This window comes from Apteryx rowi, unplaced genomic scaffold, assembly GCF_003343035.1.
Source record: "Apteryx rowi isolate R43461 unplaced genomic scaffold, aptRow1 scaffold_145, whole genome shotgun sequence".
Taxonomy (NCBI): Eukaryota; Metazoa; Chordata; class Aves; order Apterygiformes; family Apterygidae; genus Apteryx; species Apteryx rowi.
Genome location: NW_020447697.1, coordinates 1828708 through 1855064, shown reverse-complemented (window position 1 = coordinate 1855064; position 26357 = coordinate 1828708). Strand labels below are relative to the sequence as shown.

The following is a 26357-nucleotide window of genomic DNA, read 5'->3' as shown; positions in this document are numbered from 1 at the left end:
TACTTGTCAAAGATTTTTTCCATCTCAAGTTTTATTTTTATATACCCTTTTGTTCAGCTATGAACATTTTCACTTATTTCACAGTAATTTTTTATTCTTTCTTCACACTGAGTTTACAACTTTAATATATTGAAACTGAAACACAGGTATGCAAATCTGTGAATATACTGTCAGAGTCAGACAAATATAAGCCCAGTGTAAAGACTGTTTATTGAGGTTTGAGAAGAAGAAAAAGAAACCTGTCAAAGTTCAATTAAACTACTGCAATTTTGTGTTTATACAAGTGTAGAACAGGGCTGACATTTGGCTTTATCTCTGCAAACAAATATAATAATCTTATGAAAAAGTCTTATGTTTACCTAAGCTTTTACTATCTTTGAACTACTCAATAGTAAGCAAATTAATCATCTTAAACACATTTCAACTAGAGGCTGGTTCCAGTCCCACTTTGAAAACTTTATTCACAAATATAAAAATAAAAAACATCAAATTTAAGTATACTTACCTTTTCTTGGCCTCTTCATATTGCCAGTTCAGTCTTACTTTGTCTACAAGTCTTGTTTTATCATCAAAGACAAACTTTTGCAGAGTTGAAGAGCAAGAACAAGGAAAAAAAGGGGAGGGGGCAGGAAAAAAGATTTTAAAAAACACTTTCACAAGGAAGAAAGGGATAAGTTAGTCTCTCCTACTAGCCTCCCCAAAAAAGTTGTCATTGTTTTAAGTAATAACATAATCAAAATCCATTTTATGCTTTAGAGAGATAAAACTAATCTTTTCCCAAAAAATATGAAAAGTAAATAAATTAGCCCTTTCAATAAATTATAATCCTGGAAACTAACAGTTAGCAAGCAGAATTACTTATGAATGGTCAAAGCTTTCCAACTTAATCCAAGCTTAAAATAAAAAGAATTTATTTTAAATGAAATATTTTATCGCTTGATATAGTTTTTTTCATGAAAAACTTATTAAATGTAATTCAGATTACATTGCCTTTACACTGAAGTGTTACCCAGCACTTAGCTCATTGGTGTGCTTTAAACACTATTCCAAAAGCATCATATGATTTTTGAATCAGTCACAGAATACACATTTATGTTACAACTCCTACTGTATACAGTCTGGTTTCTACAGCAGCTTCTCTTCATCTCAGGGCATCAGCAGTTCCCCTCTTCAGAAGTCTGTGTATGGCCCAATAGTTACAGCCCGAGTCCCAACCTAAATGCATTGCTGTACCTCTACATTTCCTGTTACACTACTACTGGCTTTGCTCTCTTCACCATCACATGTCAAAAAAAGCACCTCTTTTACTCACATTCCACTATTAATAATTCAGGAAAATAATTTCATTATGTAGATGAGAGTTGACGAGGGGATGTTGTCCACCTTGACTTCAGTAAGGCTTTCGACACTGTCTCCCATAACATCCTTACAGACAAGCTGATGAGCAGACAGTAAGGTGGATTGAAAACCAGCTGAACAACAGAGCTCAGAGGGTTGTGATCAGTGGTGCAAAGTCTAGTTGGAGGCCAGTAACTAACGGTGGCCCCCAGGAGTCAATACTGGGTATAATCCTATTCAACTTATTCACCAGTGACCTGGATGATAGGACTGAGAGTGCTCTCAGCAAGTTTGCTGATGATACAAAACTGGGGGGAGTGGCTGATACAGCAGGTAGTTGTGCCCCTCTTCAGAAGGACCTTGACAGGCTGGAGAAATGGGGAGAGAGGAACCTCATGAAGTTCAACAAAGAGAAAAGCCAAGTCCTGCATCCGGGGAGAAATAACCCCATGCACCAGGACACGCTGGGGGCTGACCTGCTGGAGAGCAGCTTTGAGGAGAAGGCCCAGGGAGTCCTGCTGGACACCAGGTTGAACATGGGCAAGCAATGAGCCCTTGTGGCAGAGAGGGCCCACAGTGTCATGGGCTGCATTAGGCAGAGTGTTGCCAGTGGGTCAAGGGAGGTGATCCTTCCCCTCTGCTCAGCCCTGGTGAGGCCACACCTGGAGTGCTGTGTCCAGGTCTGGGCCCCCCAGTACAAGAGAGACATGGAGCTACTGGAGCAAATCTTGTCACTCACAGGGTCACAAAGGTGATTAAGGGACTGGAGCGTCTGACATACGAGCAAAGGCTGAGAGCTGCGCCTATTTAGCCTGGAGAAGAGAAGGCTCATGGGGGATCTGATCAATGGGTATAAATATCTGAGGGGAGGGTGTAAAAAAGGCAGAGTCAGACTCTTCTCAGTGATGACCAGTGACAGGACAAGAGGCAGCGGGCACAAACTGAAACACAGAAAGTTCCATCTGAATCTAGGGAAAGCCTTTTTTTTACTGTGAAGGTAACTAAGCACTGGATCAGGTTGCCCAGAGAGACTGCGGAGACTCCATCCTTGGAGACCATCCTGGTCTGGACAGGGTCCTGAGCAACCTGCTCTAGGTGACCCCGCTTGAGCAGGGGGGTTGGACTAGATGATGTCTAGAGGTCCCTTCCAACCTCAACCATTTTGTGATTTTGTGATGTATTTACATTTTCCTGACAAAAACACCTTTACCTGATAAACATAGTTTTCACATTATACTTGGTCTTGGATGATATTTAATGTGTATTCTGAATAGAAAATCATGATTGTTTTCCTTTGGTATATTAGAATTTGATAATCATATCCACTGCCCATCTGAAAAATGACACCCAAAGGCACCAGCTATCTGACACATTGAAAGAAAGCCTAGTGTGTTAGCTAAGTTTTCTTAGATGCTTTAGGAATGCCTTCTTCTTTAAAATACAATTTCTTCCTCTGTAGAGGCCCTCTGAAATCTTCCAACTTGACAATTAGTCAAGTTATAAGATGACAATAGAACAGAAGAGGGATGGTAAAAGCCTATGATGAACATTAAAGTTACCATTTCAATAAAGTTTCTTAAATGTATCTGAAATAACATCCAAGCTACAGTACTACCAAACTACAAACAGGTTGTCTTCCTGCTCTGCTGTTAATCTCATCCACAGAAGCAAACGCTTGTTTTATTGCCCAAGAACAGCCAGGCTGCCATAGTAATAGTGCAAGCCAAACTTTTATCATTTTGAACACAGAATTTCATTTACACAGAATTATTTCCAAGGAATGCTAGTATGCTTTTCTCAAGTATCATTTTTAAAGGCATAACTGAGCATAAAAGTATGACAGACTACATCAGAAATTCTACTAGTTCTTAAGGAAAATATTTTGGAACTCTAACAAATACTTCCCTTGTCTTGGACAGAAGAAAGGAATAGAGGTCTACCCTAAATCTTTGATATGCATAAAAGAAGATGACGATCATGATAAAAACAAGATTAAAAAAAAAAAAATCACTACCAGAATATTAACAGCTCCGGTTAGCGCACAAGCAGGTCTCTACTGCAACTTTGAACTGAGTAGAGTATTTTCATCCTTCCTTCATTGTTGCAAATATGGCTACGTCTGAGAACTGGCGACAAGAAGGTAACAGGTCTGTGGACACCTCTGCAAGGACTGATACTCAGAGACAAACTTGCAGTCACCACAGTGATGACAAGAAGAGTGCTCTATCAGGCTGGCAGAATCCAGGAGCTAATTCTGCCTGTCACTAATCTGCAAGCACGTCACAAAGCCCCTGAGCCATTCTCAGGCATCAGAATCACGAAGCACACCACTCATGAACATTGTTCACAAGCTTTGGAAACAGTAAGTAAAAGCAACTACCCCACCACCAATATTCCTTTGGCTATGGCACAACGAAACATCCAACACATCTTAAATTAAAGCAGGAAATAATGATGTATCACTGCAGTACAGAGGCAGCGTATTTTCTACAGCAAGTGCCTTGCGTTGGGACACATACCTCTCCAGTGATGTCAGTCTGAGAACAAGCATCGCAGTGTTGTTGAGGTAAACAGGAGTCACTGAGTGAACTAGAATTGTGCTGGAAGTCCTGCAGGGAATCTGCAATACAACAGCTATTCCTGAATCCATCTGTTAACTTGGCCAGGCTCTACAAGAAAACAGATGAAAGGAAAGAAAAGAAAGAAAGAAAGAAAAGAAAGAAAGAAAGAAAGAAAGAGAAAAAGAGTAAGAAAATCTGATTTTCATTGTGTTATTCTTGTATTATTAGAAAACCAAAAGATAAGAATTATTCTACTTAGGAATAGCATATAAAAATAAAATATAGCAATACATAAATAAAAAAATAAAAATAAAATATAGCATATAATAGCAGCTTGCATATAAACAATGATTTACATAAAGTAAAATCATCATAGTGTTACTAACATGTAGAAGCTTTGCTTTGAAATAAATCTCTCCTTTTAGAAAGTGCTTCTAATAGTAAACATCAGCTTTTTCAAAAAAAAATCATTTATTTAAGAGTTACAAAAGTTTTAGCTTTTGTATGGCTTACAGACAGCTCTTTAAATCTAGCAGCTGACAATTTTCAGGTTAGTTGATAGGAAAGACATATGTGATTCACCTGCCCTTTTGCCATTTTTTGCACATTTTGCATTCCTTAGCCACTACTGTTATCACATCCAACTTGATGAAAACCTTGTATTGATTGTATTTTTATGACAGCTGATTTCACCCTTGTGCTCCCTTACCCAAGGTTCACATAGCTAGAGATATTTTATACTTTGGGTTAAGCAACGGACATCTCTGAGATGTTTAGAGAATGACACAAACTGTGAGAGTGAAGCAGAGACCTCAAGCAGTATTTAAGGGGAGAACAGAGTAAAACAGACTCACAAAAAAACAAGAGCTTGTTTGACAATAAGAGCTTGGCTGATAGGCTCTTGAAATTCCTTTTAAAATCCCTCTAAAAATATAAAATTATTTTTATCAGATTTTCTGATTGTGTATTTTCTATTTTTCAAAAATGTAAATAATTACAGCTAATTCAGTATTTGTGACAAAACCAGTGCGCAGCCTGTCATTTATGACTGACTCTAAGCATTCTGCATTGAAAGAACATTTAAAAAAAAAAACTTTCTAAAGAATATAATTAAATTCTGCCCCTACTGCCTGAAAAAGTAAGACATATGATCAAATTATGTAAAAAGAATTCATCGGAAATTTGAAGAGCTACATCAATTCACTGATCATAACCTAATCAAGGCATTTGCTTCTAAAAATATGCAGAAAAACTCAAAGCTGCTTCCTTCAAAGGTCTGAATACAGAAACAGAGACTAGTTTTAAGCGCTCAACATTGAAACTGCTGGCCCTCAGGAACTGCAATGGCTGATGATAACTGATGATCTGCAACAAGCTCTAGTTATTCTATATATCCAATCACCAGGCTATTTCTCAGTCTTCGAAGCATCACAGAGTGATGGTGCTTCTTCTTACAATACAACTATGGAGTCAAAAAGGCGAACCCGCACAGCGGCAACCAGTCACTGCTCACAAGAACTGCAAGAGGACCTTGAAGATGACAATGGCATCTGGTTTCAGAGCCCAGGAAGCCTCCTCAAACACTGCTGCAGGCAGATGGCTGAAACCAGCCATCTACAGTAGCTTGCTCTGGTGGCCTCCCTTCCCACCATACACCAGTCCTACACTTTGTTTTCATTATACACTGATCCCTCCTTCTTAATATCTGCCTCCATTAGAGGGGAAAAGAGGGAAAATACCTTTCCTGGCATTTCAGCAGGGGCCGGCTTTAGGCACAGACAAAACTGGCTCTGGTGGCTGGCTGAGGGCGCCCCAGCTGAGGCACAGTCACCCCTCCCAAGGGTGCAGGAAAAAGGAGCAAGTGAGCTCCCCGGGCCCAGGAGTGAAGGGCCTGTGCTCCCCTTACTTCACCTGCTGGCTGCCCCCCATCACGTGCCGTCTTCTTCATACTAGGGAAAGCGGGAAGTCACACAGGTACATGCCACGTGTAGGAGAGCATGTGGCTGCCTCCTGCTCAAGCTCTGTCTACGAGTCTCAGTAGACTCATAGTCTCAGTAGGCTCAGCTTTGCGCTTAGCACTGGCAGGGACAGAGGAAAGCACAGAGCAATGCCAAACACACAGGCAGCAGGCCAAGGCTACCACCATTTGCCTCTGGAAAGCTCAATCTGCCTCAGGTCCCAGAGGAAGCCAGTTTTTCTGCTACCTCCAAACTGAATTGTGCCGTCCTGGTACCAAGGACACATGAATTGGTTTGTTTTCTGTCTCAAGAAAGCAAAATCCAATTTCACTTATGCTGCCAAGAAGTGCCTAGCTAGTGTCCCTTTATCCCTGGAAGACTTGTTGGCAAAACAAATGGTTCTACTCAAGAGTAGTAAAAAGAAAAACAGAGCGTCTTTCACTTTATGAAGCCTGAAAACTACAGAGTCTCATCCAATGTTCTTCCTCAAAACTCACTGGAAATTCTCCAGTTCTGCCAGCTGTATGGAGGATCAAGATGGATTCCTAATGGGTCTATGACATGGAAATAATCTCTCATTTCTAATCCTAACTACTCGAACATCAAACGTCTAATATGGCCTTCCCAAGAAAGCAGAGCTCACTGACATGAGAAAAGACCTGCTGATTGAGAAAGTCTGAAGTTTCATGCAAGTAATACACGTGTTAGTCAAAGGTGCCAGATGGGACGTAGCTGCTATAAGCATGTGTAATAGCAAAGATCTTGATGTCAGAACTTAATATCTAAACTTCTACCCATGTTTCAGCTACTTTATACACAACTATTGCACTCCTGACGCCCTCCAGCATCTCCCTGGAAGATGAAGGACTGCTTGGCTGCTGCCAGGTTTTCTGTCTGGACACAGTTGCTGAGCCCTGGATGCCACCTACAGAATTACCTAGCATTTGGCTGGTGGCAATCAATGAGTAGCAGCACAGTAATTTACATCTATTGCATAGGTGACTACACTCAAGGGTAGGTATATATGGTTTGAGTCCTTCTAGTTGGATCAGTGAGAATGGCGCCTCTAGCAGTCATAACACAGAAAACTACAACCTGAATTAGCATACTTTTAGGTAGAAACAATTTACATAAGAAACAGCTAGGAGTAAGGTTCGCCTGAGCTATATGGGAGACTCTATCTTTCGTCTGAGTTTTATGGCATCTGAGGTTTATGGATTGTTTATGGCAATCCTGTAACAACTGCCAAACCAATCTTATGTATTGATCTGAAGTTCCAGGCAAATCAGCCTGAACCTATCCAAAAAGAGAAAAATGAGTACTGTCAGTTCATCATTAACTTGTTGCTCTCTCTGATTTGGGAGCTCTCTGCCACATACAATTTCAGTGGAGTTCCTACTTAACGAGTTATCCTGTTAAAAAAAAGAAAGAAGAAAAAGAAACAGAAAATATCTCCAAGAAAAACAATATCTCCAATGCTTCCTAAGGATGAAGTTTTTAAAGAATATGTACAGACTGGAACAGAAACAAAAGCATGAAAAGGATGGGGAAGAAAAGAGAGAGAGAAGATGCTGCCTTCAGGGACCTAACCACGCACATTGATTACTCAATCTTATATAAAAAGGTTTGGCCATTTTTGGGGGAACAGTGACACTGCATATTCGGCATTATTTGTAACCACAGCACCCAGTTTAAGTCTGACCACCCTTTCCTTCTCTTGTCAGCCTTCTCTCCCACACAACTCAATCCAATTATCATATTTCTATGACAGCTACAATTTTCCAAGCACCTACACAAGACTGAGTCACTTCTGCTATGTTTAGTTCTGTTGCTACACTGGCCAACATATAAATTAAGAAATAGTAAGAAATTTTCTACTTCCTTTCTCTGAAATAAAATCCCAGCTCTTTACACAATACTTCCAACACCTCTATAAATTCAACTGTTAGGAAAAAAAAAAAAAGTTTTTCCAAGAAAGTTTGTCTTACCAACAATAGTTTTAAAATGTAGCAATTTCAAGGACAAATCAATTCCAAAATTGACAGAACAGGAAATAATCAAATTCTGAACTCAGTAGGGAGATTTTTAAAACAGACTTTCACTTGTTCAACAATATTAAATAAATCCATAACAACAATTAACAATAATAAGAATAAAAAGGCAAAGCACAAATAAGTTTGAGGAGGCATAAAAATCATTAAAAAAAATTTTTGTCACAGTTAAAAAAAACCTGTCAGGCACAAAGCTGGATATTTTAACAGAGCACAATAAACATAAGTTGGATGAAGTACACAACTGTGACAACTCCAGCTCTTTTAAACTATATCATTTGGTCCCTTACTTCAATTGCGATAGAATTTGGGGAACTGGTTTGTACCCCAGCCATGCATGGAGCAGTTATTTTCAGCAGGATATAGTGCCACTGAAGACTGAAAATGTAAGGAAAAGGGGAAAAAAAAATGGTGGGAGAATCCAAACAAGGCCAGTAGTTAAGCTCCTCCAAGATTTCACACACAAATCTTTAAATTACCAGTTAGTTTCCTAAAATGTGCGTCACTGCATCCGTGAAGAACTGCCTTTCTAATCATTTCTTGCTAGCTAGGCATGTGGAAGACTGAGAACTATTTTAAAACTTGGCCAACACAAAATATCAAGTATGTTGAAAGTTGCCAAAGCAGAAACTTTTAGTAGTGACTTAAGCGTTCTGTCTACTTGAACAAGGATTTGTGGTCCATCAGCTGACCTTTGGGTAATACTTTGGAGACTGAATAATTGTATAACTGTGGAAATTCATTATATGTAGATTAGAAGCTACCCACATCATTTAACAATAAAAAGAAGTTACCAGGAAAACACTACTGCTGAGAAAAAGGAAAAACATGTTTGAATGGCAGTATTAATTTAGTAGGGTCCCAAAACTTAGGCAACCAAGATGATGTCTTTTGCCATAGAGCAATTTCAACACTGAGTGAAGAGAATTATCCTTGTCATCCTTCTGTAGCTGCAGCTTATTTGGGGAAGTCTAGCCCGCAGCCCCTGCTGTGACTATGGCTTGCGGCTCTTTGACTGAGCTCCAGTCGTGTTAACAACGTAGACACAGCAACAGACAACTCGGAGCAGGATGCAGAATCCATCCAAAAGCTGGATCGCCACTCGGGCATCTCCCTCTCCTTAATCTTCATGTTCCAATTCAAAAACTGATTTAAAACTTGCATGGTGGTGTCTGCACACATTGTATTTAATGTATTTAACCCTCTTTGAGGGTTTTGAGAGGACATTTGAAATAAAGTTGTGTTTTAATTAACTTGTGTCTGAAAAAGGATACTTAGGAGAAGAGTCTGAAGCAAAAAAGAACTGTCAAATTAGAAGAAGGGAATATCAAATGACAGCGTTGTAGAGATACAGGGTTTTCTGGATATCTCATGAGATTCAGTTCAGTTATTCAGCTCAGTACAACACTGCACAACTGCCAGCAGCTGCTGAAGGGGAAAAGTATCAGGAGATTCTGCATCAGCAGGAGTAAAAGATTACCTGTACAGTTTTATGACATCTCATAAAAGGAAAAGCATGCACTTACAAATTGATAAACATTTTAGCATGTGACCATCTCAATCCTACTTCATTATAGAGAACAGAAGGGGACATTAAAAATTAAAAGCAAATATTGTAAAACTGATCAAAGACTTTTTTTTTTTAAAGCAGCATAATTACTCTGTAAAAGTTTTTGATACAGTTAGCAGCAGTGGAAAACAATGTTCAAAAAAGATATTTATCCAAATGTATGGAGAGTATGTTATCTAGGACAAAAATATGAAAGGCACTTCAAGTCTTAAGTTCATAGTATAGACAACAACTATATACTTCTGAACTAACTACTGTTGGCAACTGTCAAACAGAAAAATCAGATTAGGCCACCCTACTTGCTTATTTAAACTTGATAACCCCAATGCAATCGCAAACAAGAAAATAGAGGGAAAATGTAGGCTGATACATTTTAACAGCTGTTTGTCCAGTACAATATTTCTTACCTGCATAAGGTCCTGCCTTTCTTTTTCACTTGTGCATATAGCTTTCTTTATAGTTCGAAGCTCACTCATTATGGCCTGTGCTTCATCTAGTCTGTAATTTGTATGAGCACTTGACATCTTACGATCAATCCTGTTGGAAAGATTAAGACAAGTTCAGGAATTTTTGCAGAGGTAAAAAGAACATCAGAAAATTTTAAGACCTCTTGTTTATTCATGTACAACTTCATTTCCAGAAATTAAATGATACTCTACTTTTAATTAGCACAGCATTCAGTGTCCAAAACACTCCAAAGACCATAAGGAAGACAATAAACAAAGCAATGCAATAACCTACTCAGGTTCTGCAAAACCAACACATTTCCTGGTTTTAATGTGCCAATACAGAGCTTACTTAGTATAGGCAATATCTGTGGGTTACTTTACGTAATAAAAATAAAATTAACCTAAAACTAGCCTACACAGTACTTACTCAAAAGATAAAGACATTCACCATCACATTTCCTATGCAGCATTATGTGCTGCAACAAGTCTTCCAGGACTTTTGTCTGGTCTTGTTTTAGAAGATTCTACTGAAGACATTACATTTTCTCTGGCAGAAATTTTTACGGTCTAAATTGCATTGTAAAGACTTCTTGGTCATTACACAGTCTATATGGGCATCTTCGAAGAATTTTTTCTAGAAAATGTCATCTTCCTGCAGCAAGGCACTTTGCACAGGACCATCTCAGAAGCTTTCAGATGCAAACCTAGCAAGGAGTCACAGCCATTGAGGCTACCCTCTACATCAGGCCAAAGTACTACTGTTGTTTCCATCTTGATATCAAAGTCTTTCTCATCTTAAGTGGGACATCCATTTATAAAGAGCCCATCTTAACCACTCTAAAATCAAGCATCTTCAGCAACTGCTGAACCATCAGATAATTCTTTTTAACTTTTTTTCAACAATTTGCAATAGTAAATGTCAACAGATTGGTGCCCAGAAATCTATGTCACTGTATCATCTTCATAACTTTTTTTCGATTTGCAGATAAAGAACAGGAGTGGAGTCTACAGTACCTTCTAGAAGAACCATTTGGGTTTGGATTTATAACAAATGACTAGTGGATTTAACAGGCTACTCACAGCAAATAGTGAAAACTGCCTTAAATTCCTGTTAAAATATGAAAATCCCAATTTCTCTATTGCTCTAACATAAAAGAAAGTGTGTATATGCAGAAAAGGTGGTATTATGATCCCTATACCAATACTAAGAAAGAACATCTTCAGGAAAAGGTGTCTTTGGTTATAGCAACATTAAAGATAACACATGCATCAGTCATTATAGAGAACATCAGTCTATAAAAAGATGCAATAAGAGAAGTTACGGAATACAAATATGGCAAGAATACTCAAAACTATAATACTGAAAACAACTGGAAATTTGAAGGTAGGTATAATAGTAAGCTAAGAGCATCAATAACAAAAAAGGAAAAATAAAGTGCAGCTATTCTTGGTATTCTTGGTATAGCAAAAGAAAAGACAGACTTTCCTCAATATTTCTTTCATATTCCATAGAAATGATTAGGCAGAAACCTAACAGAGGGAAAAAAAGTAAACAGCCAGGTTAAAAAGAGAGCAACTAACTATAAAGCACTGATTACAAAATTATGTTTACGTATACTGTCTTCTAAAACTACCACAAATCTGTTCAAGATTGTCTCTAAAAGTTTATCAAAGAAGCCCTTGCACTGTAGTTCAAGGAAGGAGACAAATCATGAAAACTACAAACTGTCCAGTAATATTCTGAAAACACTAAAATATGATACCAAGAATGCAAGTGCATTCACGGCTTAAACTACACAAACAAAAACTTTGTTGTCCTCTTCACTCAGCATGTTCAGGCAGTTAAACAGAATCAGTAAAATTCCACTTGCAGCAGACTACTTTCATTAAAATTAAAATATTAAAATAATAAAAAGAAAAACCAATATGCCTTGAATGAAACTCCTGTGGTTTTATTGTGCAGTTCAAAATATTTAAAAGGAACTGTAGGCTGGGTTTCTACAATTTTGGTTTGTTTGTTTTTTCCTGACAGCTCCTGCTTTTGGAGACAATGTAGAACAAGTCAGAATCTCAGCTTACCGCTTAAACACAAGCTTCTCTATGTTGCATAAAAAAAAATAAGAACCTTTAGCATTTCTGTTTCTGGAACCACAAAGGACCTAAAGGTCACATGGGCTAAAATTTTCATCATTTTTTAAGATGATCACTTGAGTCTTCACTCCTTTTTACTGTTGGGTCAAAATTCTGAAAAGATTACATAAAAGCATAGTAAAACAACCAATCCAATTCATCAGAAGTTTAGTAACAGAGATAATATGTGGTTTTATCTGAAGGTCACATTAATTTTAAGAACATAGATTCCACCCAAACATTAGACCAGAAAGCGCCTCCTACACAACTGTTCATTATACTGTTTGCCAGGTACAAGGTGGCATTTCAGGAAAAGGAAATTATTTAATTTCAACCAGATTTTTGTCCAGTTACCCACATATTCATGTTCCCAGACGTCACACTGGTGTTCAGCTTATGAATTGATATTTGTTTAAGTAAAGAGTCAGAAAAGTTTCTACTGCCAGCAATATTTGACTTTAAGTCAGTACTGCTGTCAACCCAAACTGACCTAAGTAGCTGACACAATTACTAGTAATTTGTTGTCCGTGAAATTTCTTCTTCCTTTCAAAAAGTTCTAGTTTTGAAAGCCACAAAGTTAACAGGAATCTTCTATTTATTAATAGAAAATAGCAGGATGCACACAGAGATTAGACCTTTATATGAATATAAAGGACTGTCAACAAATACACAAAAATATGAATAACGTATGTATTTCTGTGGAAGATGTTTCCTGGACAGGCAGTCTATGAATACACTTACAATAGTTTTGGCCCTGTATGGCATTTTCTGTGTTCCTCTGTTTTCCCCCATGTGTTTTCAAATATTTAAGAGTCCCTTCCCTCCACTGCTAGCAAAGCTAAGTGGGTAGTTTAGTTTTTTGTTAGGTCTCATATCCTCTAAACTAGTCTGCACTTACAATTTGTTTAGGCACTCCTGAACCCCCCTTTCTCCTAATTTTTCCTTGCATTCCCCCCGCTCTCGCAGCCAACTGGCCAAGTTTCCACTTCCTTTGCTGTTAAATGCCTTCTTCCTCCAAAATTCCTGCCTGCAAGCAAAAGGCGCACTGAAAGCACGGGAGAGAAGGAACCGCTGTTCGCTCTCCGTCCCAGCAAGGTCTTTGCGTTCCAGGAAACGCTCCTCCGTGACCGCCGGAGGCCTCTGGACGTCCACAGGATCGGCTGCGTGTTGGAGCCAAGGAGCCTGCGTAGCTTGAGGACCACTAAAAGCGGTCGCACGAGGTGGGATCTTTGTAGAGGTTAATTGCTGAGCTCTCAAAAGTCTCTAGTGGGCAAAGGCAGACCATACTGCTCACGGGCTTATTGCAACATCGCCAAATTTGGATGACATTGTAGAAAATACAACGCTGACAAAAACCTGCAGCACTACAAAACTTGAAATTCTGGCTGTTTTGGAGTTGCAGAGCTATTAAAAACACTCAGTCCTCCCTCTCTCTACAAAATCCCATTTGTCTGTATTTTTTCCCCCCTCAAAGATGGCTAAGCCCTTTTACTAAAACTAAAAGAACAGAAAACAAAACACAGTCCGAGGCAGACACTGCATGCGGAAAATTTCAATGCAAAAGATTTACATTTAGCAAGGCATAAGAATCTGACAGCTACATAAAATAATGGAAATACTGAGCAACCTAACCACCCTCAAAGTAAAATTTGTCTCTTGTCCGAGGACTAGACCTAGCAAAGGTTTAATACTGAGTTGCATGGCAGCAGCTTCTGATACCTACTCATCATGCTAGTCTGTTCAGAGTTTCACAGCAAACAGCCAGAGGTAAAGCTCAGAGTGTGACAACTCCTAATGCTGTTTTTGGCAGATATTTAAAATAAAGGGAAGACCATGGCTTTAAAACAGCTGAACAGGACGCATGCCATTTTCAATTTGGCAATTCCTTTAAGATTGCAGTCAATAAATAATTTCGACAAAGGACAAGAAAGAAGAAATTATGCAGACAAAAATTTAGAAAAGGTAACAAAAGGGGAGAATGCCCGAGACGCAAGAATCTTCAAGCAAACTGGAATTTTTGTTTTAGAGAAGGAACGATACTCTTGCTATGTGGATAGACTGACAAAAAGTCAAATACTTCAGCTTAGGTATTTGACTTGAGTGACCCTTTTCTCCTGACAAATAAGGGGGTTGGAGGGAGAATGCCCAGGGACAACCCAGAGCAAAGTTAGGCTTTTTCTCTGCTTGCTCACAAAGTCCATTTCTCTCTGCTGACTACACAAGGAGTCTACAGAAACTTCAATCCTCAGTTCTTAGGCAGTGTGAGTACTCTCCAAACTGGCTCACTTCTGACTAGAAGCAAAATATTCAGCAGAAAGCAGATATTTTACCAGAAAGGCAATTAAAAAATTACTAAAAAAAGGAATACCAACCCTCTGGCTCACAACTCAAAAAGTCACTACAGAGAGCAGAGCTCAGCAAGGCACAAATACTAACAAAAAACCCCTCACTGCAATACTGGATAATGTACTGGGCAAAACCTATCACTAGCTTCAACAAACAACAGTGAACGGCACCCAATACACCAACAGGACAGACGGTGATTGTAGCAACAGCAACAAACAGCACTGAAGCACAAAATTAGTATGCCTGAACCTATAAACTTAGAGTAACCATCACCCAGTCAGATACACAGGGCTCACTTTAACATAATTCTCTCTTGAATGTCTCTCCTATACCCCCATTCTTGAGTATAGGCAACTTAACTTGGGCTAAAGTCCAAGACAAATATTTATATTCATAATCATTTGCAGACTTTATTTTTCAGCAAGTTGCACTACTTAGCTGGACTATCTTAAACTGATTTTATTAATTAAAATGACCTGAAGTTTTAAATGGCCTTCAAATACTTTCATTTTCCTAATCAAGTGGTTAGATCTTGAATAAAACAATTGAACTTACCCTTAAATAACCCAATAACCAGGAGGAAAGGAAAACAACAGAAGTAGAATAGGCAGGGAATGGTGCATCTTACTCAATTAAAGAAATTAATATGACTAAGAATGTAAGAAAAAATCACTTTCGTTCTGTTACTGCTTACTAAGTTAGACTACTATCCTAAAATACTGACTATACTTAAAATATTTGCTGTTTCAATGTACTGAACATTTTGTATTGCAAATTTTCAGTTAATAGCATACATTCGCAACTACCCTGTATCTAACTGTAAATGTTTTGTGTAGTCAGTGAAAATATATTTATACCTGAGAATGATTAGCTTATATCTACCAATGAAGTATTTTGGTCCAGCAAGAGTTTTTCTTCTTAAACTTTTAAAATGTGTTATAAAACAAAATAACCTTACCAGATTTAAAAAGAATTGATACCAAATGCATAGGATATTCCCTCTCCTTTAAAAGAAAAAATCCAAGTATCTTCCTTTATATGGTTTTGTTAATGTAATGCTATGCTTAGTTAATTCAAAGTTGAAAAGTAAAGAAAATAAAGAACCTAAATCCTCTGGGGTTCCTTGAATTTTGCCAGGATGCCTCACATAAAACAGTTTGCCCATGCTTTGTCACACCAACGCAATAAATCCAAGGCTTCAAAATATTCTCAGAGATACTGGGCTTATGCTGCAAAAAGCCCTAGACATGCAACAGCTCCAACATCTTCAGGAAATGCCTGTATTGGCAGCTTGTTTGCATGGATGCTGGAAAAATGACCAGGATTTCTAGATACAGGACCGCACATTCAAGGCGAATCCAAGAGTTGCTGAACATACAGTCTAGCCTCTGAGCTTATATAACAGTTCAGGAGGTCACAACAACCTATGCCTACCTGCCATCCTTTCCACCGCCTGACAATGTCTGCCCCTATCACACCGTGCTTCCAGCATGGTGTGCTACATGTGCAGACGACTCTGCAGGACACAGGTGGAAGTGAGGACACTGGCTGTCTCATAGCTCTGGGAGTAGTGGCAAGCTGCCCTGAGCTACCTTTCATCCCAAGGAGGAGCCAGGAGTCACGTCTATGTGCAGTCATTCTGCACACATGCAGTAAACCACAGAGCATCAGACCTACTGCACATGCACAAAGCAACTACATGGTGCAGAAGTAGAAGGCCATGAGGTTAAAGGAGAAAGTGGTGCTGTGCTGTCCAGCTGCCCTCCCAGGAGAAATACTCTGCCCAGCCAGAAAACCTAGGTACACAGAAACCTAGATTCACAGAAAAATTACTTTACTGCAGAGCAGTTCCAGCTGTGCTCCAGATACTGGATATCTTTGGGAAAATGTTTGGGAAATATTTTAAAAATCGGATTCCGCCTGGACACAACTTCCAGGCAGTGTAAAAGGATCTACGAAATCATCATTCCAATTAACTACGTCCAGTCCTGCTTCCACCATTTCACACTGTTCTCACCTTGCAGCGCTATCATAGCAGGAGCTCTGAAGCAAAACAATTAAAAGAGGTTTCAACCTTTTTTAAATATTTAACTAGGAAAGTCATTCCAAGAAGAATAAAGGAAGGAAAAAAACATCTTCCCACAAACCCTTAACTTACTCTTGCAGAGTTTCCACTCCTTTTTCCTTGTATTGGAGCTCTTGCTTCATCTGTGCCAGTTCTCGTTTTAGCCTAGAAAGCTAAATATAACAAAATAGTTTAAAGTAATGATATGTAACAGAAACTTTCATTAAAAATGCTATTCAAATACAAAACCTTAAATTAATTGGATTATTTTCAAAATTGGAAGTGATAATCTAAGTATTTTTCCTTTGCTTTAAAACTTGCATTAACAGAACACTTTCTGCGATATCACAAGATCTAATCAAAAAAATGGTCACAACATTCAGCTTTCCAAGTATCAATTTCTTCATCTGTTCTATTGCTTTTCTATCTCCAATAGCTTATGCTAACAGCTAGCAAGCTTCAATCCATATGATTTTTCTTCTCCCCTTGTAGCAGACAGACACCTCTCAGCTGCCTTTAACTCTTCAGCCAGCTTAAAAAATATATATATTCAATACTGTTAATTTTTCAATTTGGGAAAACAAAATCATTGGCAACAGAAATGGCTTCATTCCAGCCTGATTTCCTACATTTTTTTCATATTATCTACCTCCCCCTCTATTCCACCCCAGTTACCTTGAACCAACTAGTCAACATAAATCCAAAGTGACAAAGGAGCAAAGTCACAAAATAAATAAATTATATATACATACATACATACATATATATATATATTTGTGGGTTTATGAAAACAGTCACCTGGGTAGGTTAGGCACACCTCAGAACAGCACATTAAGCACCACGGATGATCTGCAAAGAAATAGCTTTTTGCTTTCTGAAACTGGTAGATAACAGAGTAATGGGGGAGGAAGATTCAAAGGGACTACAGTCGAATGGAGGAAACAGAGGTGTTGCAGTCTGGGGCTATGGGACATAAGGCATAACTGAGAGTCCAAAGATGAGATCTGGATGGATAATTTAATATTTGAGGTGGAAGCGGTAAATCAACACAGCACACAAGGCTATGAGGGAATGGGAAACCAGGCTGCATCAGCTGCACTGCCATCAGAACAATTTGTAATTTTTGTATTATTACACTTTCACAAGTGTAAAGTAGAACTTCATCATCATTGGTCACTTTAAATTACCCTAATGATTGCCTATACTGTGATACAAAAGTGCTCCAGTTAGTCACTGCAACGACCCAAAAACCTTGTCCATGTCTAGGGTAATTTTAAATATTAAGTTTTACTATCCTAAAATTCCCTTTTTTATTCAATATTAATTTTTCCATATTTGTAAAAAAAAACACAGACTGTTGATGGTAAATTTATCTTTGCATAGCTGCTTTAATTTTGTGATAAACATGTTTTAGTCTGGTAATATAACAGCAATTTATGCAGTCAGTGTGTATTGCCACAGCTGGAGGGGGCGGAGCGGAAAGGGGGAAGAAAAGCTCTCTTTCCTCAAATTTTCCAAAATTTACCTAGAAGGCTCTTGACTTCCACATGTATACCAATAAATGACAAGAGAAGTATTGCTATTTCAATCTCAGCCCTCCCCCCCCAAGAGACGAGGAAAAGAAATCCCTAGCGGTACATGCAGCTGTGTGCTGCAGGCTGAGATTAACTTGGTCAGCTTCTATTCTAATGGTGAGGGGCTTCGCAGCAGTTGACAGGCTCCAAACCGGGGCAGCCACAGCCCCCCACATCGCGCTTGGCCCTTCCTCCCCTTTCCTCAGCACCCACCACACCAGCCCCCAAGCACTGCCTGCTTCTTTCCCACTCAGCTCCCAACATCAGCTAACAGTTTGCAGCCCAGGAGTAAATCAAAATTACAGAGAGCCATGAACCAACAACGTTTTCCTGACGGCTAGGGTATATCTGTTGAAGAGGGGATTTGGGCACACATTCAGTCGAACAGGTTATCCTATGCACTTTGAAGATCATTTTGTTGCAAGACACAGGAACAGAGAAAAATAGTCCTATAAACGAAGACACTGTTTGTTTTCTTTAAATATTGTTTAAATAAATAAGGCTTATTTTCTTGTTTGGAATATGCTGACATTCAGAGTATGTAAAACAAGCAAACACTAGTCAGCATGTAGTAAACACATACAGATAGAATAAATGCCTTTGAAGGGTGGTGAACAGGATTTATTTTCAGAGGCACTCATGTGAAAAAGTGGTCACTACAACAAAAACAGAACACTACCCTGCAAAGACAAGTATTTTCATTTATTTTGTGATTTGAGTGCCTGGCATGCTAACCCCCATTTTATCCATTAATAAAAAGAAACATGCAACTTAGAAATAGGTTATAGAGCTTAATATTATAAACTGCCTTTTATAGCTGTTGACAGCTACAACATCAATTTGTTATAAACAAACGTGTAAACCTTTACTCTTCACTACAGCAGCATGGGACAAATTCAAGAAGTCAACTATACTCTTCCTTCAGACAAACAGTAACAAAAGCATGGTTCTAATCCAAAAATGATTTTATAAAAATGGCATTCTTATCACAGCTTCGTTCTATATTTTTATTTAGAACTACACATCATTATCAGAACGCCTGCACAGCTTTTTGCCTTCCCTATAGAACAGCTCTGGACAAATCAGCTAAAAAGTCCCATTTGGCCAACACGTCTTCTGAATCGTTAACTGACTCCCAAACAAAGGGCCAAATCCAGAGCTCCAGTTACATCCGTGAAACCCCATGGAAATGGGTAAATGGAAAAATATGAAGACAGTGGGATTAAACTGCAGTTAAGCGAGAAAGAATATGGCTGCAGAGTATTTACTACTTGTGGCAGTTTGCATAATATAAGTAATTTTTGAAACCCTGGCTGAGTTTACCTGTCTGACATGCATGACAAAAATCTTTACATTTCTAACATGGAAAAAGCATTACCTTGCAAGTCATAGAAATGCAATAAATATAGACTCACTTTAATGGAACAATAATTCAGATTAGAAAAGCTTTTTTTTATTTCATTTTCAAACATGCATGAAACACCCAATGTAAATACTAAGGAAAAGCAAAAGCACATAGTCCCCCTTCCTTCCCCCTCTGCAATTTATATTTTTACAAAATTAAAAAAAGATTACTTACTCTGTCACGACGGCTGGCTATTTCTGCTTTAATCTGATATGGGTCATACTTGGTATTAGTTGAAAATCCAGAGAATGCTAAACAGACGGAAAACAGTATTTTATATTATTATTTTCTTCTTTAACACACTTGTTAAGATGTGGCACTATTTAACAGACCATTGCATTCATTCTTTGTGTTGCAAGTCACTGGGTTTTAAAATAATCCTCTGTGCTAAAGTGCAACCAAAGAATTATCTTTGGTCTGCCCAAAAAAAAATTTTGTCCTGAACAAAAAAATAAAAAAGGGTGTATAGCAGCACTACACACTGTTTAAAGGCAGCTAGCTTTCATGAAAGGATGGTGGCATTTACTGACGCATGTAATCTGTGTAACTAACAATTGCTAATTGCTTTCTAAGTACATTGACATAATGGCATGAGAAGGACTGAAGTAACAAAACTATTGTCAGAACAAACTTCCATCAGCCAAAGAGAAAAGTTGCCTCCTAAAGCTACAGCATGGGGAACAGACATTCAGATTAATCTCTGGCAAGTGATCTTTTAATGCAGTGTAACTAGAGTCAGGCAACGATTTCAAGCTGTGCTACTGCAAGCAAAAGCCTAGAAAGATGAAGTAAAGGTCCTAGAGGCTAGGCTGGACAAGATCAGCCACGATTTATTGAGTGAAGAGATTTATGTCAGCATCAGCCCACTGAAGAATGCCTGATATGCAAGGGAATTGGGTTGTGCTCTTAGACCTACCATCCTGTGGGAAAACTGATGCCTGCTGCTTTGAAACCCATCTCCATGTCTGCACTTCATGCAGTCTCCAGCTCTCAAAAGAACACTGCAATGCCAAGGTCATGTGAAGCATGCAGAAACTTGCCAAAATCAGTAGTCATGACTGGACCAGTTCTTTAAATTCAGAATTTTCTAAGCCTTTTTTTTTTTTTTTTTTTTATGGTGCTGATCACAACTGAGTCACAAAACTGCTCCATGGGCACCTCCCTGCCAACCCACAGTCAATGAGCTCATCCCTCCTCCCACTCACAAACACACTACGCTGACTCAACGACAGCACCCACAAACAGAGGGGGAGGAAAACATTTTGTGCACTTTTCGTCCTTTTAATGAAACAGATTGAAGCAAACGGCATGGAGGGGGGAATATTGGCAATACGAGCACCTAACTTTGGTCATCTAATCACACCTGCATTAGAAGCCTAAGAACCAAAAAAATGGAGAAGCAAGCATCTGAGTGAGGTGGTAAAATTAAAAAAAACAAGTGTAGAAGCTATGGGAATTTCAAATAGACAATATGAATATTCCCCAAGAAGATACTTTATTTTGTTACCATCTGACTAATTTTTTAAAGTAGATTCCTATAACTTAAAACCACTATGAAATATTTTTAACATCTCTGTAAAAAAATAAAATATTTTTGTACCTTCAAATAAGTGAAAGGTTTTATTTAAATGATTTTATAGCATCTTGTTACTAATTCCACAGATACACCAAAAAACCTATCAGAAGATTGAGAACCATAAAAGTCAGTTAACAAAGTGTTTGCATCTGTGCTACAGATAACCTCCCAGCTTGTCATTGTCTGTCTTATTTTGTTGTTGTTACAAGCAATTTGTTTTTCTAAGTATTATAAAAATAATAAAAAAGACAGGTTGTATTTCTCCCATCCTTTCTCTTCTTCAATAAGAGTTTCTTTCCATATACTCACTTAAAGGAATTCAGCAAAGCAATCCCAGAGAACTACTGAGAATTTTGAAAAAAACAACTCCCCAAAAAACAGAAAAATATTTTACTAATTTTAGATTTAGTAAATTTATATTTAGATTTAATAATCTAAAAAATATTAATGACACTATCTTGCTTTTTCCCCTCGTTTCAAGTCTTTAAAGCAGTAATTAAAAAGTCTTTTAAACAATAATTTCTTTAAAAATATTCTTAAAATATTCTCTTAAAAAAAATCACAGCAAGATATGTATTTTAAATTAAATACAAGGATGGCATAATTCAAGTTTAGCAGTAAGAGAAGAATATTTGATCAAGACTATCTGGAACATCCCAGGCCTAGAAAACTTCTTTTATTCAGGGTTTTGGCATATAAATGAATTGCCTTGGATTAATAAATAACAACAGTAGCAGTAGCTAAACAGTACTCTCAGGTGCCTGCTTTGACAACCTCATGGTCTGGTTTCTTACATTTTTTCCAGAGAGAGCTAAGTGAAAGTCCACATATTTATCAAGTACTTGGCATTTACCAGAAAACACTATACTTCAACAATCGCTATAGACACAGCCACTGAAATTCCACCAATTTTTCAAAGTGGCAGGTGGGTATATCTGTCTGATACACTTCTCCTTTGAACTAGACTCTTGACTCTTCAGGAAAGACACCTTCCCCCATTGTACTTAACCAGCCAACAGCCATGACAACAATGAGGCAACTTCAGACTTTAGAAAAAGTGTATTATCTACTCCAAACTACCTTAGACATCTGAAGAATAAAAAGAGCAGGAAATCAAGGCATCGTGACCTAGACTACCCCAGCATTAGGGTCAGATGTTGGCATTCAAGAACTTGCACTAACGGTGCACTAATGAAGCACCATTCTCCACTTCTGTCAAAGGAGTCTCCCCATGTAATAGCTGCTCTAATGCTGGTTAAGCCAGAGGTGCTCTGGATGATGATGCCTTGTCCCCTCTTTTGTAAAGTAGATAAACTTGCCATGTATCTGCAGAAGCCTTCCCCTAAGTTGGCTCCAGCGGCCAGGGTGGAATAGTCTATAAATTTAGGAGTGCAAGTGGCTGGACCAGCAAGGTTCAGTCTTTGTCTTGCCTTGCACAAAGCATCGCTATGGCTGGCTCCAATATGGCTGGAGACACTAGCTGGGATATATCCCTGCTTAACACTAAAAAGGCATATTCTACTAGTGATGACAGGAAACAGGAGTCCCTCAATAGCAGAGACAAAGGGTAGCACCTCACTTCTGGTTTCGGGGTCTCTGAGCAGAGGAAAACAGGGTGATGAAAACACACTTCAAACTCTTTCTTATAGTACATGCTGGGAGAAGCAGTGGGAAAGGCAAGAAAACACTAGTAAACTCACAGCTGGCATAAGAACGGTTGTCATCCTCACACATTTTGTGCAATTGCTGATATTCTTCTTGGGCTAGTTCAAATCGCTGCTGCTTTATTTGGTAAATCTCTTTCTTGGCATTGAGTGCCTCCTGGGCAACTATTAAATACTCCTTTAGCATGCGTTCCTGCTCTCTTCTCCATTGCTCCCTTGGGTCCTCGATTTGTGTGAGCTCTGAGGAGAGAAGCATAAAAAAAACCTCGTAAAATATCTTATCCCACAAACTACAGATTATTTTGTTAAAGTCTGTTTTACAGGTCTACATCACTGCTTAATAAATGAGTGACATGCTCAAAAATTTAGATGTACTGTTTCTAGTGTGCCTAACATTACAGCACTCAATATCACTCCTGGACAAGCCTGGACAAGGGTAGGGAGAATGCAGAGTGGAGGAATAGGAAAAGGACTTCTAAATATAAAGGCATTTCTATTCCTTCTCACAAACTTAGAGTAAACCAAAAGAAAGTAGTGTTTTGGCTCTGCACTTCCCTAATAGGGAACTTGTACATTCTGAGGAACTATCTGAAAACCCTGAAGCATGAAAGAGAGCAAAAAGTACCTTAATGTTTAACCCACAACTCGATAGACAGCAGGAACAACTTAAAGATACTACATACAATTTCACAAGTATAACACTGCAAAATGTTAGAGGTTTTATCTCTAGACCTGACTGAACAAGAAGAATGAAGTTCGTCAACATAAAAGTCAGCATTTCAATCCCAAATTCAGAAAAGCACTGCTTCCCCCCCCCCCATCTTAAAAAATACTCTCTTGATTTCCCTTTCAATTTTTAGGATAGTTTGTATTCAAACACAAATCAAAAATAGGCTTCCAGTACAAAATCTTTCCTGTATATACTGATTTACAAAGCTATTATTTTAAAGCAATCCCTTCGGAGTTGCAAAGATATCTAAAGGAAATATGCATTAAAATCCTGAAAAATTATTAGTTTATGTTTTCTGTTCATGGTGATACTCAAGCTAGCAAATATGTTTTACACAAGGACATTTGTGTAAAGTGTCATATTTAAGCAAATGTTAATTTTTGATGGCTGTGGCTCTACTGGCAAGAAGTCACTGCAAATGCAATATTACTGTTCAAAGCAGAGGTGGAACCTGCAGCACAGTCAGGAGGTAAACATCTAATCGTTTTTTCCAAACTTTGTTTCTCACAAGAGAGATGAAGCCAGTTATGTTTAATATTAGTATCTTGCATTGCTAATTCAATATGCTAGTGTTTATGATGAAATAAGAAACTATAAAAGATCGAGTCCAAGAAATTAAAAACTCTAATGGTGTCAAGGTCACGTTAGCAGCTCTACCATTTGAGAACTGTTTGAAAAGTAGATATATAAAGAAAAACTTTAAGTTCATCTATGAACAGTGCTTCCAGCAGATTTGTATATTATGTTCCTAATAACCCTTTCCCTCAACTGTTGTAACTCTTCCCTTCCCACAACCCCTCACATTGCATGATCCTGAAGATCCTGCCTGTGATTCTGTGATTTCTCCAGAATATTCCCCATGTCCCAGGGCCCTAGGTTCCCAGCAGCACCTTCAGTCTCCGAAGCATCTCGGCTCAGTGTCCCTCAACTACCTCTGCAGCCCAGGACAGGATGTGCTGTGGCTTGTCCCCATCTCAATAAATGCTTATGAGGCCAGTGTCTGCATGCAGGTCAAGCAGAAGAACAAACTGCTGAGTTCACACTGGAGCCCCTCCTTTAGTGAGGGCGTTATAATTTGCAAAACTTGGCTGCGTCTGGCCATCAGTCTTCCCAAAATTTGTGCAAGTTTAATATTCCTCAAATGGCTACTTCCCTATGGAAACCAGGCAGAAATTAATATATATTTATGAGACAGAAAAGCACATCACAGTAAGTGGCCCTTCATGAACAGAAAATCAAGAATTCTAATCTCAGTAATCAGCCAAGGCTAAATATTATGTCAGATCACACATTAAGCTTCTGAGGCGGCAAAGCACTGCATCACTTATCAAATTGATTCCCCAAGCTTTCTCAAAAGCTAGCAGCACTCTTTTGAGACAGAAAAACTTCTTCAGTACAGTAGGGATGTTTTCTTCTGCTTTATGAGCACGCAGGCTTCACTTTACCCTGGATTTCTACACAAGTTTGCCATGTAACAACTGAAACTAAAGCCGAATCGGATGATAATTTCCTTTGTTTCTTTATAACCGATTAAAAAAAATAAAAATCCTACAGTAATTCAAGAATGGCCCCAGACAAATGCAGAGAATATATTATTCCCCCACTGGGGAATGCCCAACTGGTTCAAGGAGACTTCAAAGGCTCTCAAGACTCTGAGGAGGAGGGAAAGGAATTCTGTGGCTGGCAGCCGCCAAAGGTTTTTAAGCAATGGCTGGACGGGAGCCAAGAGCAGCTTAGTAAGGGTGTCAACAAAGTACAGCATTTACAGGACAAGATGGAGATCAGGGGTGGAAGCACCACTGAGATTTACACAAGATTCTGTTCCTGGGGTGTTTCAATATAAATGGAAAGTTATTGGCTGGAAATGTTTTTATTATCTTCTGGGTAAACAAACAAGGCAAGAGGCTTGGAAAAATTAGATGTATTACTGTTTTCTCTTAAAAGTTGGAAGGGCAGAAAGCGGAGAGGATGCACTAAGTGTGAGAGGTCCCTGATGAGCATAAGTTCAAAAGGATCTCTTTGTATCATCTCTTGCATTTTCTAACAGTGTTTCTTGAAACCAAGGCGTTTCTAACTGTTTTGTCCATTAATAAAGAGCTCCAATACTGCATAAGGCATCTGAACTGGTCTGCCGCTTACCTGTCACCATGTCATGATACGTATGATTATCCACCCATTAGTTTTCACTTCTGTAAGAAGGTTAATGTAGTCTTTATTTGTACCTTGGACATTCACAGTTTAAAAATGGACCAAGTATCCTAGTAACTGTTCGAATAATGATTACTCAGCTATAATATCAACTCCTTCTTCCCACTGAATATATGCTTGTATATACAAGCACTGTATTAGCCTAAGGGTGACAAACTCATTTTGCTGTGACGGCTGAACTACCGTTTAGGATAATATCTGTGAGCTGCAAGTAATTAGCTATCATGAAAGAGACCAATTTTKCAACCTTGTTAATTGCAGAATGATCCCGTTCACTCAGTTCAGCACTGCCCCTACAAAGCTTCCGTCTCTTACTCATATATTACCTCTGCTTAATTTCTAATAGCATTAGCTTTACTTTCCCAGATCTATTTCTATGAATCTTCTTCTACCCCTTCCCATTTAGCATTTGGGAATTTCATTCCTCTCTGCAAGGACTCTCTTCAACAGTTTTGCTCTCAATCGCACAGAAAAAATGTAAGCCAGATCTGACGTGCCTACAGTGATTAATATCCTTACTGTAAGTTTGAATTTGGTGTCTGTGGTAAAACAGCTAATAACAAAGTTTGAAAAGCAACATTAAGAGATTTCTTTAGCATATAATTGTGATTGTTATTTCTATCAAAGGATGACTACTAATAGGAGGCTTCGTTAGCCCTTTTAGTCAGAGCATTGCAATGGGAGTTCATGTTCTGTCCATTACCTATAGGAACCCCTAAAGGCTTTTTCAAA

The 26357-nt window shown here is 38.5% G+C and overlaps 1 protein-coding gene across 1 annotated transcript in view; it reads right to left on the bottom strand.

The window, feature by feature from the left end:
- Positions 1-505: 505 nt before the first annotated feature.
- LOC112962266 (protein WWC3-like) overlaps positions 506-26357 on the bottom strand; it is a gene marked incomplete at its 3' end in the record, with an annotated part of 28619 nt that continues 2767 nt past the window's right edge. Inside the window, exons 3-8 of the mRNA XM_026058263.1 lie at positions 22724-22927; positions 19622-19698; positions 16562-16641; positions 9886-10015; positions 3858-4007; positions 506-579 (exon numbers count right to left, since the gene is read on the bottom strand). Of these exons, the coding sequence (XP_025914048.1) occupies positions 506-579; positions 3858-4007; positions 9886-10015; positions 16562-16641; positions 19622-19698; positions 22724-22927 (715 nt within the window). The remainder of the gene's footprint in view (positions 580-3857; positions 4008-9885; positions 10016-16561; positions 16642-19621; positions 19699-22723; positions 22928-26357) is intronic.